Source organism: Castor canadensis, chromosome 12, assembly GCF_047511655.1.
Source record: "Castor canadensis chromosome 12, mCasCan1.hap1v2, whole genome shotgun sequence".
Classification (NCBI taxonomy): Eukaryota; Metazoa; Chordata; class Mammalia; order Rodentia; family Castoridae; genus Castor; species Castor canadensis.
In genome coordinates, this window is record NC_133397.1 from 70613651 (window position 1) to 70630902 (window position 17252).

The 17252-nt window shown below is 35.8% G+C and overlaps 1 protein-coding gene across 5 annotated transcripts in view; it reads left to right on the forward strand.

The window, feature by feature from the left end:
- Positions 1–17252, forward strand: part of Ctnna2 (catenin alpha 2) — a 1077131-nt gene that overhangs the window by 990705 nt on the left and 69174 nt on the right. For all 5 annotated transcript variants that reach the window (XM_074050079.1, XM_074050084.1, XM_074050081.1 and 2 more), the window contains one exon: positions 7359–7510. In XM_074050079.1, the coding sequence (XP_073906180.1) occupies positions 7359–7510 (152 nt within the window). The remainder of the gene's footprint in view (positions 1–7358; positions 7511–17252) is intronic.

Consider the following 17252-nt stretch of genomic DNA (forward strand, 5'->3'; position numbering starts at 1 on the left):
ATGAGGAGGTAACATAAAGGTATTGATATAAGGAGAGAAGGAGCATGGGTGCCTTCCAGAGCCTGCCTTATCCAAATCTGCAAATGCATAAGCATGGGAGACACAATGATGGTAATGAGTAGCATAATTGAGATATAACATTAGGATGTGTGGACAAATCTGACAACATGAACTACATAAGGACATATTCAGTTTCTGGCACAATGTCCTTATTTCCTTGTGTAATGTTTTCCAGCACACTAATGATCCATTGAGTCAAGATGGAGTCATGTATTATGTGTCCAGGAGGGGACAAAAGAATAGCAGAGCTAAATGATGGGGGGTGGAAAGGGAAAGGATGAAATTACCTCACATGTTTGGGAAAATGAGTTGGAATTAAAGAGGACAGAGAGAGTTGGGGAATTATACAGAGAAGAAAGATAAAGCTAGTATGTTGTTCAATAACCATAATGTATATGTCAGAAGGAATAAAACATCTAATCATTAGGAAAAATTCCATTTGACAAAGATGTAGAGGTTAAACATTACTCTCCAAATCCTAGGAGAAGCTATGTAGCCAGCCACGATGAAAGGTGTCAGCAGGATTAGAGTGTGTGTGAGAAATTGGGGTCAGAAGGGAAAGGTCTGGATAGTACAATGACTCTTAACATTCAAGTCTCCTAGTTCTTCAACAAGAGTCCAGCCACCCTGTTACCTTGTAGGCAAGGTACAATTACCCTTAGTACAGGGAACTAGTCTGTATTAGATATAGAAATGAAGTACATAGTATTCACGAGGCATACTTTCAGATCCACTTGATTACTTCTTGCCCAATAAGTGAAACTCCCACCTAAAAGCCCTAAAAAGAAGCTGAACTCAGAACAATATCTTTGTGGGAATGAGGTGGAGAGACAGGGGTACCCTTGAAGGACCTCTTGTAACTTATAATCATGTAGTTCTCTGCTAAAATTACTAAACTAACACCAAATTATGGTTATCTTCTGTGGCTTGTCCTCCATTGTTTTTGAGTGGAGCTAAAGGTAGAAATGTGTCACAGATTCAGTTTGGGTTAGTTTCTACTTCTACATCAACTGTGACTTGGAATTTTAGATTTAAGCAGGCTCTTAACAACTGATTCTGCTTCTTGGATGTGCTGAAGTACACAGCCATCCAAGTATACGTAGTGAATTGTAAATGCCACCAGACTTTCCTTGGGCAAATTTAGGTTCCCAGTGGTTTACATCCTACTGTTCTTTATCATGGCGTTGGCTCTCTCCTAACACCTAATTGTGAGCTTCTAGAATTATCTCTTGGCAGTGTCTGATAGAAGCTTTTTCAGGGAAAGGATGCTTTAGATGTAGAAACAATATCTAACAACTCTTTTCTTGTTTAGTGAATACTGGAATTCTACCACAGTGTTCCCTCAAATTAATACTTTATAGCCTTGTCTACTCTGATAGTGATAATGCTAATACTATACCTAATTCCAACTGTTAAAAAGGAGTATACTGTAGTAATGCCTGCACTAGAATGACCCACAATTCCATCCCAGTCCTGATGTTATTCGGTTTTTAGGTTTATTCAAATATTTTAAATCTTATTTCTCCGTTTCATTCTAACACTTGTTAGACTGACTCTGTTTCTAGAACAGGGCCTTATTCTATTTTATCTATATTCTATAAGGAAATTTTTGTTAGGATCACACTCCCAGTATGTGGGTTGACTGTACCGCAACTGGGTGACCCCTGTGCATACATATATGCTTATTCAGCCTTGGAGATCTAGTCAAGGACAGAATGATGAATCTTTCTCTTTGATCAGTGCTGAAGCTTCTACCAAAGAAACTTAGTCCTGAAGGAGTTTAAGCTGAAGTTTCTGAAGGTCTCCAGACCACACCTAGAATGCCCACTAATAACTTGGTTCATGACCAATGAAACTCTTCAATAGGATTATTGAACTAATATGGAATGATGGGCAGAAAAAGAGAAAGTAGATTGTGATAGTAGTCATTTTGTTGCAGAAATACTCCATCACAAATGAGTTCTTTCCTCCATCCCATTCTTCTCTTCCAACTGTACATATTGTACCAGAAGCCTGACAAGGGTTTAAGATCAAAGGAAAGCATGGGTTCTGCTTAAAACTGACCCATATGCAAAAGTGTTGACATATAAAAATACCAATGAACAGTCCTAATACAGCATTCTTATTTCTATAACAGTGTATTCATGACTTTGATACTATAAAAATTGTAGAAAACTGTACGCTTTGCTGTGTGTAGTAATTAAGGAAGGCTTAACAACAGCATTTAATTCTAAACTGGAGATTAAAGATTGAGGAGGCCTGGCCAAAGAGAACAAAATATATTTCAGTATGAAAGAATAAATTCCTCATGGGTATATTAATATGTCACATTTTGTCTCCATGTCATATCTGTAGGCAGACATAAATTCAGTCTATTTGAAACAGAGTATATGTAGAAATAGGTGGTGAGACAGAGAAATGAAGAGAGAGTAACTATAGATGTTTATGCTTGTAGTTTAAGGGAATTTTATAGGTCCCTTGCATTATAAGGAATCATTGACATGTTTAAAGCTGGAATGTAGACTCTTTTGACAATGAGTGAGAGGCATTGAGGTTGGCAGATTGTTCATCTCTACTTCCTCTGGTTAACCGTGGAGTCTTTTATGGTTGTAAGCAGTCCTATTTGCACTTTAGCACAACTTCTACTTCATTTAACTCTGTGCTCTGAAACTTCACCTCTGAAGTCTCTTAGGAGGATTTGTTCCAGAACTTCCTCACCTATGGTTTAGGATCTCAATCAACACAGAATGATGTGACCTTGATTTTTATATGCGTACTTAACTCTGATTTCATTACTCCTGGAATGTCATCACTTTGTGGTCTAGTATGCAGTATGCATACAAAAGTATAGCTAGAACTTAAAATTTATTTCCAACTTTGATCACCCTTTCAGGACATAAGCTTTTGAGAGCAATTCGGCATTTCTGATAATCATGGTAAAGTGGTGCCTATATTTTTGGATGTAATTCAGAAAGTAGAAAGAAGCTTCTATTTATATAATCCTATATCAGAAAATCTGTTAATATATAATGTGAATCACAAAGGTAATGCCGTGTTCTATCCTAATTAGTGAGAAGCAAGAGCACAGGATCATATTTGAAGTAGTCTAAAACTTTTTTATCTCAATATTACTTTTGGGGCACTTAATTTTTCAGACACTATCAAGATATCAGAAGAATTCATAGTTAAACTGATACCTTACATTCTGCCAAGATTGATCATTGGTCTGTAAGTTTTTCCTTTTTTGGCAGTACTGGGGGTTGAACCCACTGTCTTACACATGATAGACAAGCACTTGGACTGTGTCCCAGTCCTGTTATGTAAACTTTTTTTTGTGATTTATCACTCTTGAAAACAAAGCAGGGTAAAAATAAACTAGGAAAGAGCAACAATGTGGAGAACAAAGCTGTGCTGGTTAAACAGCAGTTAACAAACCCTAAAAGAATAATACTGAAATACTTGGATGCATGAAGAAAGATATTCTTACCCTCAACCCCATCATTTGTATCTTGAAAGATTGATGATGTTTATATTCCAATATCTTCATAAATTTAATTCATTTCTGCCTCCTGTGGCAGTGACAGGTCAATAACACTGTTGTTCAAGCCAGGGCACTACCATCCAAATCTCACTAGCAAGATGTTATATTCCATGCTGGTTCAAATAGAATGTCCTTCTTCAACTCCAGGCCTGGGAGCATCCCTCATTAAAACATTCTCTTTAGATCTTAGCTTTTTCTCTCTCCCTTGGGCACAGAATTAAGCCTAAAGGTGGCTGAAACAAGATAGCTTGTCACTCACAGCATTTTCTTCCTCCCATTTCTTCTTTAGGGTATCTTCACACAGACAAAAGGTGACATAACTTCCTTACTCCTTTAGATTCAACAAAGGTCTTTACATTGATAGAAATGTGTTCATAGGGTCAGGGTCTGGGTGGTCAGCAATATCTAACTCAACTTCTAGTTGACATTTATAAAGGTAGAATATAAGTATTTGTTCATGGTCACAATTTCTGAGGGACTTCCCCACTTAATGCTATTGATTAATTTGTTTCTATTATGTTGTGTGACATGTGAGATAACTTTATTTTTTTAGAGCCCTGCTCTACAAGGAAATGTACAGCTTTGAGAAAAATTTGTTTATTCTTTTTTAAATATCTGAATTTACAAAAGATTCAAAGACATAAAAAGAGCAGAAACTAATCTCCTCCCCCTTTCCAAGTTAAATATTATATTTAAGGTGGTATATGTCCTTTCAGAACATTTAATAACATATAAAATGCATGTAAATGCATATAAAATGATGTACAAGTAAATTATGCATAGTATTCTTTTGTGTATTTTTAAATTGCTCACAAATGATCATCTTTTTTTTCAGTTTGCTTTTCCCATTCAAGCTTTGATCTCAGGAGTTACTCAGTTTAATATATTGGCTGTCTCCAGATTCACATGCCTTGGTCCATTTCATCACATACAGTGCCCATGGATCTGGAGTGAGCATCACACAATGGTTTCCCCTGAGTTAGATGATTCTGGGTAGCTTGCTTGATGGAACTGTGTGAGAAGAGTTATTTTCATTCTCAAGTTTTGTTTCATTCTCAAGTTTCTTCTTCTTAACTCTTATAATTTATAACCTAACAAAAACCAACTGTAACCACAGAGACACAAAGATATTCTTGTGACTCCAGTGTATGGTTGTTTAACCTGTTTATTCAGCATCTCTTCAGATACATGACCAAACCCTAGGTACTGCCCCATCCTATTGTTTAGGACAGGAAAGCTTCATTTTAATAGATTTTGTCATTGTGCTGACTAAAATGATGTGTACCTATTTGTACTTCCATCTTTAGTAAAAGGGTTCCCCTTTGTCCACATGACAAATAAGATTATACTTTCATTTGTTTGCCCACCCAACAAGTATGAAGTGATATCTCAATATTGACCTTGTTATTTTTATGATTAGTAAAGTCAAACATCTTGCTGTATTTATCAGGGATATGAGTTTCTTTTCTGTGAATGGAGTATGCTAATCCATTGTCAAGTTTTTGTTTTCTTTTCCCTTATTGATTTAGGGGGAATATTTATCCATGAACATGTAAGAGTACTAATCCTTTGCCAGTTACACAATAGTGGCAAATGATTTTATGCATCTAAGTGGTATCAGATAGAATCACATAAAAATCTGTAAAATTATTGATGGTCATGATTATGGTGACTTAGCACTTAAATAAAATGGAATCAGTGTAACTCAGAACTATCTGTTTAAGAACAAAAGGGAAGTTGTAATTTTATTTATGAAAAGCATTCATTTCCAAATGCTAAATACATACAAAAATATTATGCTCAAGGGGTCAATTTCAGTATCTGTATTGTTTAGTCATGTAAAATGTATTTTCAATATGAAGGATAACTGAAATAGCCTGAGTTTAATGCATTGGTTTAGAAATAGTTTTTCAAATTTTTTATTGGTTTAGAAATAGTTTTTCAAATTTTTTATTTGATTTTAAATTACTGTGATAATTGTACACATTTAAGGGGTACAGTGTTCTGTTTTGATATATATATATCCATTAAGAAATGAGAAATCAGGATAATTAGCACATAAATCACCTCAATTTTATTTAATTCTTACTTATAGCAATATTCCCCAAATTCTTTTTATACGTTTAGTTCAAAAGCCCAAATGAAAAATTCAAATAGTACAGAGAAAAAAAGTCATAATTCAGCTACAGAAGAAAAATCACCCCATGCATGCTTTGGTTTTTATAGAGTTTATTAAAAATGATTACTTCATTTCCCTCTAACCCTCCACCTCTTTTTTGTGGTACTTTGGTTTGAACTCAGGGCCTAATGCTTGGTAGGTAGGAGCTCTACTTCTTGAATCACTCAATTAGTCCTTTTTTCATTGAGTATTTTCAAGGTAGGGTCTTGTGAACTATTAGCTCAGATTGACTTTGAACCATAATCATCCAGATCTCTGCCTCCTGAGTAGCTAGGATTACAAGCGTGAGGCACCAGCATCTGACCCCCTCTTTTTTTAAAAGGGTATTTGACTTTTCCTGGTAGAAGTACACTTTTCTAGGAATGTTTTATCTTGAATACTTTGACCCTAGAGAGTAAAGTAATTTAGCAGAGTTTCTCACACCAGGGATTAAAATGTATGTTAAACTATCCTCAGAGGATGAAAATGAATGTAAAGGTGAATTAAGCATGAAAGTTAAGAAATGGAAGTAGATGAATGATGTTTCTATTTTATTGTCCTTGTAAATAAAATGAGTTATATTTTTAGCTTTCCTTTGCCATATGAATTGATTGTTATAAAATAACAGCTGAGAAAACTGAATTACAATTTTCAAAAAACAGTGAAAAAAGTAGCATTTATAAGTGGTTAGTGGAAATACTCCAGACATTCCACTAAGTTTATTTTCCACTATCCTCCAGGGTATGCCTGATGTTCCTGTGAGAAGAAATAGGCGTCAGCATTTTAGCATCTTATATATGTGTCTTCTTTCACATCAAGGTGATCCTGGCAAAGTGGAACAATTTATCTTCTCTTTCTATAGGTCATTCAGATGCAGTATCCTGTGTTTGTCCTCTTTCCTCTTACACAGTCCTTCCATAGTCCCCCTCTATCCAGCATCCTTTCAAATCTCAATTCCTACATTCCTGACAAAAGTGCAATGGATTGAATCATTTCATTCACTCTTTATCTGGAAGCCATATGGGCAAAGATTTGCTGTTTACCAGCAATGACTATAATTTCTGATATTAGTTAAATATCCATTGATACTTTCTAAAGGCCAGATTCCATCCAACACTTTTATTTGGTGTTACTGGGGTTTGAACTATTGTGCTTGCTGGCAGGTACTGTACTGCTTGAGCCAAGCCTCCAGCTCTCCATTCAATACTTTTGCATGCATTATTCTATTGAGTCCAGGGATAGGATCTTATTATATTGTATTGACAAAGAGGTAGATTTAGAATGGTTGAAAAAAGTTGGCCAAGGTTTTATAGTTGGTAACTAGCAGAAGTGGAAGTCAACTCAGGTTTACATAACATGTACTCTATACTTATATGCTACAACACATAACTTTGGATGGGTTTAATAAGATTTCATTTTTGTAAGCCATCACTATGCATGGAGTAACAGTTTGCTCCCCCTGTTAAGGTAAGTGGCACAAAGCCAAATAAATGGGACCCACCTTAAATTCAACTACCACTTTGCCTAAGGGCGAGAAGGCAGGATGGTGAGAGAAAGGCTCCCTAATCCACTGCTTTTCCCTGTGTTTAATTAACCTAGTGATGCCACGCTTTGCTGAACAAGTCGAAGTTGCCATTGAAGCTTTGAGTGCCAACGTCCCTCAACCATTTGAAGAGAATGAGTTCATTGATGCCTCTCGCCTGGTGTATGACGGTGTTCGGGACATCAGAAAGGCTGTGCTGATGATCAGGGTATGTGAGGCCTCTGTAGCTCAGAGCTGAACAGAGCTTCTAGTAGGAACCCCAAAGAGTTAGCTCTCATCTTCATTTTTTAATTATTCAGTGTAATCTGGTAAGATGTTTGGTTCCTTAGTCAAACTAAGTGGACTTTTTACTCATAAAGGGATGAGTGATCTCAACAAGCCCAGATTAGTACTGAAGAACCTTAAGTGTGATGTCCTGCCTGTTTCTTCATGCATTATTTCCTGTTTCATACTGATTTAGGGGTAACCTGCCTACTGTCCCTTTGTGCCTTTTGCTGACCCTTTCTTCTCAGCAGATCATTAGAGAATCATGGACTGGAAAGATGTGAAGATTATTCCACTTAGCAGAGTTAATGTATTATTATTATTATTACTATAAATGATTACATTTTCATTGTAAAAAATAATTCAGGCATTATAAATAAAGCTAGGTAGCTTCATATCAGACCTTCCCCCATCACCCACTTCACTATGTTCCCAACTTCAGGTAGGTATGTGTTTTCCAAACCATTGTCTAAATAATTATGTATAGACACAGAGCTGCAAGATATATATTGTAGTTAATAATGAAACTTATTTTGCAACTTGTTTTGTTCACCTAAAACATACCTTAATTTATCACTATACATGGCTTACCTCATTCCACTTAACTGTTGAATTCTATTTCATTATATTAATGTATTTTCTCCTTACCTTACCAACATTTAAGCAGAGTAGTATTTAAACAATTTTATTGACCAAATAAACTATATATGCAGAATCACAATTGATATCACAGATACATTTGTATCTAGTATGATTAAAGCAGAGAGAGTTTTCTGCAGTGTTGACTCCAAGAACATGATGTCAAATAGAAATATAATTGGAGTCACATTTGAATTAAAAAATTAGTGTACACCGTATGCCAAAAAGTAAATGAGATTAATTTTTATAATAATATATTTAACCAATTATATCCATGATATTATCATTTTAACATTCTGCAGTAGCTACATTTGAAGCACTCAATAGCTTTAGAGAGTTGGTGGCTAAGGTACTGGATGAAGTATATTACAGCCCTAGACTGTATCCTCACCCTCACCCTCCACAGTTGTCTTGGAGTTTGATCAATGAAGCCACCTGGTATCTGCTGAGTGCACTTAAGACATTTTCTGTCATAGTAATCATTGAGCATCTAATCCAAGATCCCTGTCCTAAAAAACAAACAAACCATGACATAAGTACATCTATCCAGCTCATTGCATGTAGTCTTCACATATTTCAAAAGTATCTATAAAGTATTATTCTCTCTGGACAATTCATCCCAAGTCCTTTGAGGATTTCATATGTGGTGTTGATTCTTCTTCAAATGCTCTTGTTCTTGAAACCATTAAACTGAGGCATTGTTCTCTTTGTCTGTGGTATCCAGAGCACAGTTTACTGTTTCTGAAGTGATTCCCACAGCCTGGAGCATCACCACAAAGGGGCAATTTTGTGCCCTTTATTAATATCCATATTCTCCTGAACCATCCACCACCTCTTCACTTGGGAGGCCAAACACCATCTTCCAGTCTCAACTTTAAGTCAACTTGACTGTTTTCATATCAAATTAAAGTCTTTCTTTCACAATAATTCCATAGTCAATTCCAAAATATTGCAGAATTTGATAAATTGTATCAGGCATATTAATTATACTTAAAAATGTGCTGTTCTAACTTGCCCATTTTATACCTGTGGAGCTCTGACCATCCTTCAAGGCCTGGTTCAGATGTTCTTTCTCCACATTTACCCTTCAACTGTAATGACTATCTTTTAACAACCATAACTTTCTGCTTATGATAGTATTTAGTACACTATTTCCTTTTATGTCTATTACTTTCTTTAGACTGAAATTTTGGAAATGAATGGGTGTCTTTTTTCCTTTTCTTATTATTACTGTTCTTTGGCACACAACCTAATTGTGTGAGTGTGTGTGTGTGTGTGTGTGTAAAAGAGAGAGAAAATGAGAGAGGAAAAATGAGAAAGTGAGAGAGAGAAAAAAACGAGACAGAGAGAGAGAGAATGAGAGAGATGTCTCAGAAAATAGGAAAATGACAGAGAAAAATGAATTAGAGGAGGAAAAAAGGATAGTCAGCCTTTTAAGCCTCTAACAAATTAGGTCATTTTCCCCATTACATGCTAACTTGTGAAATAAGCTAATAGACCATGAGAGACAAGAGTTATGTTTTTAAAGCATTTGGCACTATATCCTACATAATCCTCAAGAAATATTCCCTCTTTTGCTGTTTTTCTGCTTTGTTAGCCTTCATATTTTGTGACAACCATTTATCTAAGAGGCCGAGGAAGTTTATAGTCATCATTCATTTATTCATTCATGAGCTGTAAAAAAACACAATTTTAGATAAAATGCCATATTGTTGTCACATGAAGTGTCATTCTCCATTTCGACATTTCAAGTGATTTGATCAGATGTATTTCATACCACTTAAAATTGAGGAAGAGAGAAATATACGGTATGTACAAATTGTTACTTTTAAAACCCTCAACCATTCGGCACCCAAATGACTTTACTTAGTACTTAAACAATCTCTTGGTTTCCTCTGTGACTATAATTATTAACTCTACAGTACTTTAAAAATTCCATTGTACAAAACTAGGGAAGAAAGACAGTAAAACAAGCAGGAGCTGTTTCTTTCTAAGCAAACCTGACTGTGACTTTCCCAGTGTTAGTTATACTTTGAAAAAGAAAGAAATCTTAAAAAAAAAAAAAAGATTGCTGCAGAAAGGACCTTGAAAGGTCAAATCCTCCATCACGCCACCTTGTCAATCAATACATATCTAATGGTGGTGTTGGTATCTGAGACCCCCGGACCAGCTCCAGGCAACCCTCTGATGCAGACAAAACTTGCCTTCCCTGGGTTCCTCTCCTTTTGGGACCATACTTCTCTCTCAGAGCAGGCCTATTCTTTCCTCTACCTCATAAGCCTATTTTTTGTTTGCTTCTTGATGAAATTTGTCCTCTGTGAATGTCAGCTATGTAGGAATTTTCTGATTATCCTCACAAGATGGTGGGAAAATGAATAGACAAATCTGGCAGACCAACATATATCAATTCTCCCCATCTACAGTAATCGTGTTGTATAAATTCACTGTGAGCACCAAATTAGTGAATGATTCTGAACTAATTCTGAATTATTGTTCCTGAAGGAAATACAGAGTTAGGCTCCTGTGAGCCTTGGGTCACATTTTTATCAACAGATCAATATATAACCTTGCCTCATATGTGTTTTTGTTCAAAGACACCTTACTTAAGTATGTATCATTGATGCACTAGCATAAAACTCACAGCCACCAGTACTAACTCATACTTATCCAACACAGGTGTTTTCTTTCTAAGGTATATCATAGCCTACTTGCACTTGGGAATAATTCAGCTCTAGTTCTGGGCCCATTTTAAGCAGAGAACTCAGCAATTAAAAGCACATGAAAACTTGTGGCGCCAAATACACCACAAAAAATGACACTGGCTTAGAGTATGAGTGCTTAAATAAGAAGGCAGACATTGTGCTTTTGACCTTAGCTGGGAATTTGTACTTGGGTAACTCATTTTTTAATACGTTCCTGTATTTCGGAATGACTACAAAAGCACCATAAGTGTTGCTTTTGGAGGATTGCAAATAAGTTTTAATGAAAAGGAGAATTCACAAATAACAAATAGGAGATCTGAAAATAATGAGAACCAACTATGAATTTAAGATACAAGTAGTTAAACACTTAGTATAGGAAATTAAGGTAAGGGGGTAGTATAGACGATAGTAATAGCATGCTGTCAAGAGAACTGTATTCAACAAAACAGTAGTTGCTCCTCTTAATAATGACCCAGAAGTCTATAATGAATCTCTACACTGTTTATAATTGGTACCCTTTAATTTGGTTAGGTATGATGCTTTCAAAGACAGAACAAGGAAATAATAGGGCCTGAGATAGGTTCAGATAAAGGTGTGTAGTTCAGCTTCAGACCTCCCAAACTGTGTACCAATATGCCCAGGAACACTGCAAGATATTTTAGAATTTTGACAGTGACATGCAGACATCTCTTAGCTTGTACATGAGATGTTAGTTGAAGGTAGGTATTGGTTTCAGCATTAGTTTGGCACATATTCTTTTAGTATAAATGTTTGTGAAACTAGGTATATGAGGATCACTGTGATAATCAATCTAAAGAATCAGTGAATTAGTGGGGTCCATTTAGATTCCAAGGCTTGAGATATAGTGTAGTGTTAGTTGTTAGGTCACAAAAATAGATGTTGATTGAACTAAACTGATTGACCAACAGAACTATTAAGTATTTGTTTGTTTAGACTTGAAGTACTATGAAAAACTTACTGAGACTGTGAGGATATTATAAAGCAGTAAAGTTTAGAATTTGTTAGTTTAACTAATTTTCAGTCATTAACATGCCAATACCTTCTCTGTACTTCAGTTTTCTTATTGGCAGGTGTAGACAAATATTACCATAGTTAATAAGGTAGAGCTAGCACTTGTAGACCCACAAGAAATATTTCTTTTCCTCATCCTCCTAGGATAAAGTTTATATTATCAACTAATGAAACAGAATTTGTTATGTAGGTCAACAATATTATCAAAATTGCAAGAGATTGGTGTCAAAGTATTTATCATAACTAGCCAACAAAGGGTAGACAGCTACTTATATGACAAAATTTTACTTAGTATAAATTGTCACTATTCAGCAAATCAGCAGAGCATTTTACAATTCCTAGCTTTGTTTACGTAACTCAATTAAAAAGAAATAATTCAGCTGAACATAAAAATGATTATTTCAATCTTGGTCATTCATTTTTTGAATATTTGTTGGTTTTTAACTACATGCCCCATACTTTTAGAGCTGCCCTACATATAGATGCAAAGAAAGTACAGAAAATTCCCTATCCTTGTGGAATTTATATTTCTTCAGCAATATATAGAGAAGAAACTAATACAGCCAATGCCACACCTTGTGCCATGCCCAGCTGTTAGAGCAAAGTCTGGCTGCACTTGTAAAAATAGAATGTACAGGATAAGCATTGAATCAAGGAGATTGCTCCAGAATAATCAGCTAATCTGACCCAATTAGGGACAATTTTTTACTTATTTTATTTATTGGCTGTAGATCTCTAATTTTATTTATTTTATTTTATTGGAATAGCAAATTCCAATGGTATAGAGCTCCGTTGTAAAATTTGTCCTTGTATGTTACCCCAAATATCCTGCCGATCTGTATTTTTCTTTTTTCCGATGAAACTCTCATACACGTGAACATTTTCTTTAAATGGTCCTTAATACATTTTACTTATATGTCCAGGTGAAATGATTCTGAATCCTTTGACATTTTCTCATTTTGGTTCTGTATAAAGGCTGTTGTAGGGATTGAGCACCAGAGGCAGGTAGATTGATCCTGTTCTGCAGCTGACATCTGGTAAATACCTGGCAAGCCAAATGACCTTTTTGGACCTTTGTGATAGGTACAAGTTAACCTCATAGACTTAGAGGACTATGATTTTGGAGGCTAAATGCTTCCAGCCATTTTATAGACAAGATCCATTTCTACATCTTAACTATTAGGTAGAGGTAGAACCAGGGAACAGATATAGACCCAATCTAGATTTCATGTGTTGTAAAAAGGCCTTCCTGGAAGGGCAAAACTGAGGCTTGACTCTCAGTCTCTAGCCTCATTCCAGTGAATCACAGGAGTGCTGATTTCTTTACTTTTTAACACTGTCTAATAGCATAAATCTGATCTGCCTGGGCCCTGTTGCAGAATCATCTCAAATTTTCCACTTCTTCTTTAATTTATGGGGGTCCTTGACCAACTGAAAAATAACACTCATATTTTTAAAAATGATTAATTTAAAAACTAAGAACATGAGCAGGAGATAAATTTACATGCAATTAGATTCACTATACATGTATAGAACTATTCATATGAATGGCTTGGATGGATTTGCTGCATGTTTAACACACGTGAAATATTTTGAATGTGTCCATTTGTGTGGTAGTATTTGTGATAGCTAAGAGCATAAGTTCTACTACCCTCAACTTTTTCTGCAGTTCTGCCACTTACTAAGTGTGACACTTAAATTTGCTTAATAACATCTTAAAAATAGAGATTAAATTTACTTCATTAAATTGTTGTAAGGATTAAATCCTTTTAGCTGAATGTTGTTCTCATGGTGAGTGGTAAATGATGACTGCTATTATTATTGTTATTCTTTGTTATTATTAGGTGTTGTGTTTATTAAGCATACTAATTATTACTATCATTTAAATAGTTCTTTCATTTTTATAATTTAAAAAGAATTTTCATATATATCTATGTTTAGGAGTCCTGTGAGGAATTGAGGGGAAAATAGCAATTATAACCTCTATTTTATGAGGAAGACACACAAAAATAGCAAAACTAAGTGACTTGCCAAAGTCACTGAGTGAGTTAGGACCAAATCACTCAGTTCTCCTGGGTCCACATCCAGATTATTATATTTTTTTAACTTAAATTTTTTCTTTATTTTGGTTCTTGAGCTACAGTCAACTTGAATAAAAGCTCATCATTATTAGCCTTATGTTGCCAGGTTGGGTTTGTTGTTGACTCATCTACTAAATGCACAGATCACTGAAATGTCTGGACACAGTAGTATAGGCCCTGTTACATTTTTTTTTTTCTGTTGAGTGAGGTTTTTCCATTCTATTTTTTTCACTCCCTTTCAAGAACTAATGATGAAAAGTGCTTGTAATCTTGTCATCTCATCTGTCAGCAGAATTTACCAAGTTGCTGTAATTGTTTTGCAGTACATTCCAGAAGACTGAGGAATGATCAGAGACTATTGTATCTATCCCCTCAAAAATGCAACCATTTACTTGAATCAGGTTCTGTCTATCCCAGCCCTGCTTTAATTAATGGACTATGAAAAGAAAACCTCTTTCTCCTTCTATACTTTTAATGTTGCAATGAAAGAAAATTGAACATTTTGTAGATGAGTGAGTGGATATTAATAAGATTGATGATGGGAGAAAAGGAAAACAAGGGTGATAGGCCAAAATGTGGAAAATTACTAGGCATCATGTGACATTGGCATAAAGAACCCCATTTTATGCCTGTCTGACCAGTCTCAAGGCTTCATCAATAAATACACCTGATTAATTACACTAAGGTCCCAAAGACATCAGAGGAATAAAAATGTGCTCTTTTGAATGAGGAATGGGCATGGAAACTATGCCATCAGTACTGCCTATGTTTGTTTTTGTTTTTGAAAGAAAAAGGAGAGATTATTTTACATGCCAAGAGGCAGTTTGAAAAGGACAATTAGTAGAGGGCTTACATTGATGCCCTCTCTTCTTGGGCACCACCTTCCTCACCTCCTGAGAGTATTGTCTCGAAGTGAACAGAGTGTGATAGTTTAGATGACCTGCTTCAAATTGTCTGACTTGGAATACTTCATGCAAGTTTGAAGCTTTGCATGCTTCAGTTTCCCTATCTGTAAAATGGAGAAAGTAGTGTGCACATCATAGGAGTGTTAAGAAACCTCCTGGCACTATTAGTGTGCAGAAAGCACTTAGTGAAAACAGTGAAGACTTGTGGTAAGAAATTAATGCCTGATATTGAGTATTATTGCTATTAAAGATGAGACAGATTTTTTGGCTTATAGATTATTCTTATATTTCCCCACAAACTTAATAGATTGGAAAGGATCTTAATCTAGCTCTACTCCTTTTATGCTCTTTTATGCTCTAATTATTACCTAATTTTTTTTTTCATTTTTCTTTTATTATTCATATGTGCATACAAGGCTTGGTTCATTTCTCCCCCCTACCCCCACCCCCTCCCTTACCACCCACTCCACCCCCTCCCGCTCACCCCCCTCAATACCCAGCAGAAACTATTTTGCCCTTATCTCTAATTTTGTTGTAGAGAGAGTATAAGCAATAATAGGAAGGAACAAGGGGTTTTGCTGGTTGAGATAAGGATAGCTATACAGGGCATTGACTCACATTGATTTCCTGTGCATGGGTGTTACCTTCTAGGTTAATTCTTTTTGATCTAACCTTTTCTCTAGTTCCTGGTCCCCTTTTCCTATTGGCCTCAGTTGCTTTAAGGTATCTGCTTTAGTTTCTCTGCATTAAGGGCAACAAATGCTAGCTAGTTTTTTAGGTGTCTTACCTATCCTCACCCCTCCCTTGTGTGCTCTCGCTTTTATCATGTGCTCAAAGTCCAATCCCCTTGTTGTGTTTGCCCTTGATCTAATGTCCACATATGAGGGAGAACATACGATTTTTGGTCTTTTGGGCCAGGCTAACCTCACTCAGAATGATGTTCTCCAATTCCATCCATTTACCAGCGAATGATAACATTTCGTTCTTCTTCATGGCTGCATAAAATTCCATTGTGTATAGATACCACATTTTCTTAATCCATTCGTCAGTGCTGGGGCATCTTGGCTGTTTCCATAACTTGGCTATTGTGAATAGTGCCGCAATAAACATGGATGTGCAGGTGCCTCTGGAGTAACAGTCTTTTGCGTATATCCCCAAGAGTGGTATTGCTGGATCAAATGGTAGATCGATGTCCAGCTTTTTAAGTAGCCTCCAAATTTTTTTCCAGAGTGGTTGTAGTTGTCTACATTCCCACCAACAGTGTAAGAGGGTTCCTTTTTCCCCGCATCCTCACCAACACCTGTTGTTGGTGGTGTTGCTGATGATGGCTATTCTAATAGGGGTGAGGTGGAATCTTAGCGTGGTTTTAATTTGCATTTCCTTTATTGCTAGAGATGGTGAGCATTTTTTCATGTGTTTTCTGGCCATTTGAATTTCTTCTTTTGAGAAAGTTCTGTTTAGTTCACATGCCCATTTCTTTATTGGTTCATTAGTTTTGGGAGAATTTAGTTTTTTAAGTTCCCTGTATATTCTGGTTATCAGTCCTTTGTCTGATGTATAATTGGCAAATATTTTCTCCCACTCTGTGGGTGTTCTCTTCAGTTTAGAGACCATTTCTTTTGATGTACAGAAGCTTTTTAGTTTTATGAGGTCCCATTTATCTATGCTATCTCTTAGTTGCTGTGCTGCTGGGGTTTCATTGAGAAAGTTCTTACCTATACCTACTAACTCCAGAGTATTTCCTACTCTTTCTTGTATCAACTTAAGAGTTTGGGGTCTGATATTAAGATCCTTGATCCATTTTGGGTTAATACTGGTATAGGGTGATATACATGGATTTTTGCAGACTGCTAACCAGTTTTCCCAGCAGTTTTTGTTGAAGAGGCTGCTATTTCTCCATCGTATATTTTTAGCTCCTTTGTCAAAGATAAGTTGCTCATAGTTGTGTGGCTTCATATCTGGGTCTATTCTGTTCCACTGTTCTTCATGTCTGTTTTTGTGCCAGTACCATGCTGTTTTTATTGTTATTGCTTTGTAATATAGTTTGAAGTCAGGTATTGTGATACCTCCTGCATAGTTCTTTTGACTGAGTATTGCCTTGGCTATTCGTGGCCTCTTGTGTTTCCATATAAATTTCACAGTAGATTTTTCAATCTCTTTAATGAATGTCATTGGAATTTTGATGGGAATTGCATTAAACATGTAGATTACTTTGGGGAGTATCGACATTTTTACTATGTTGATTCTACCAATCCATGAGCATGGGAGATCTCTCCACTTTCTATAGTCTTCCTCAATCTCTTTCTTCAGAAGTATATAGTTTTCCT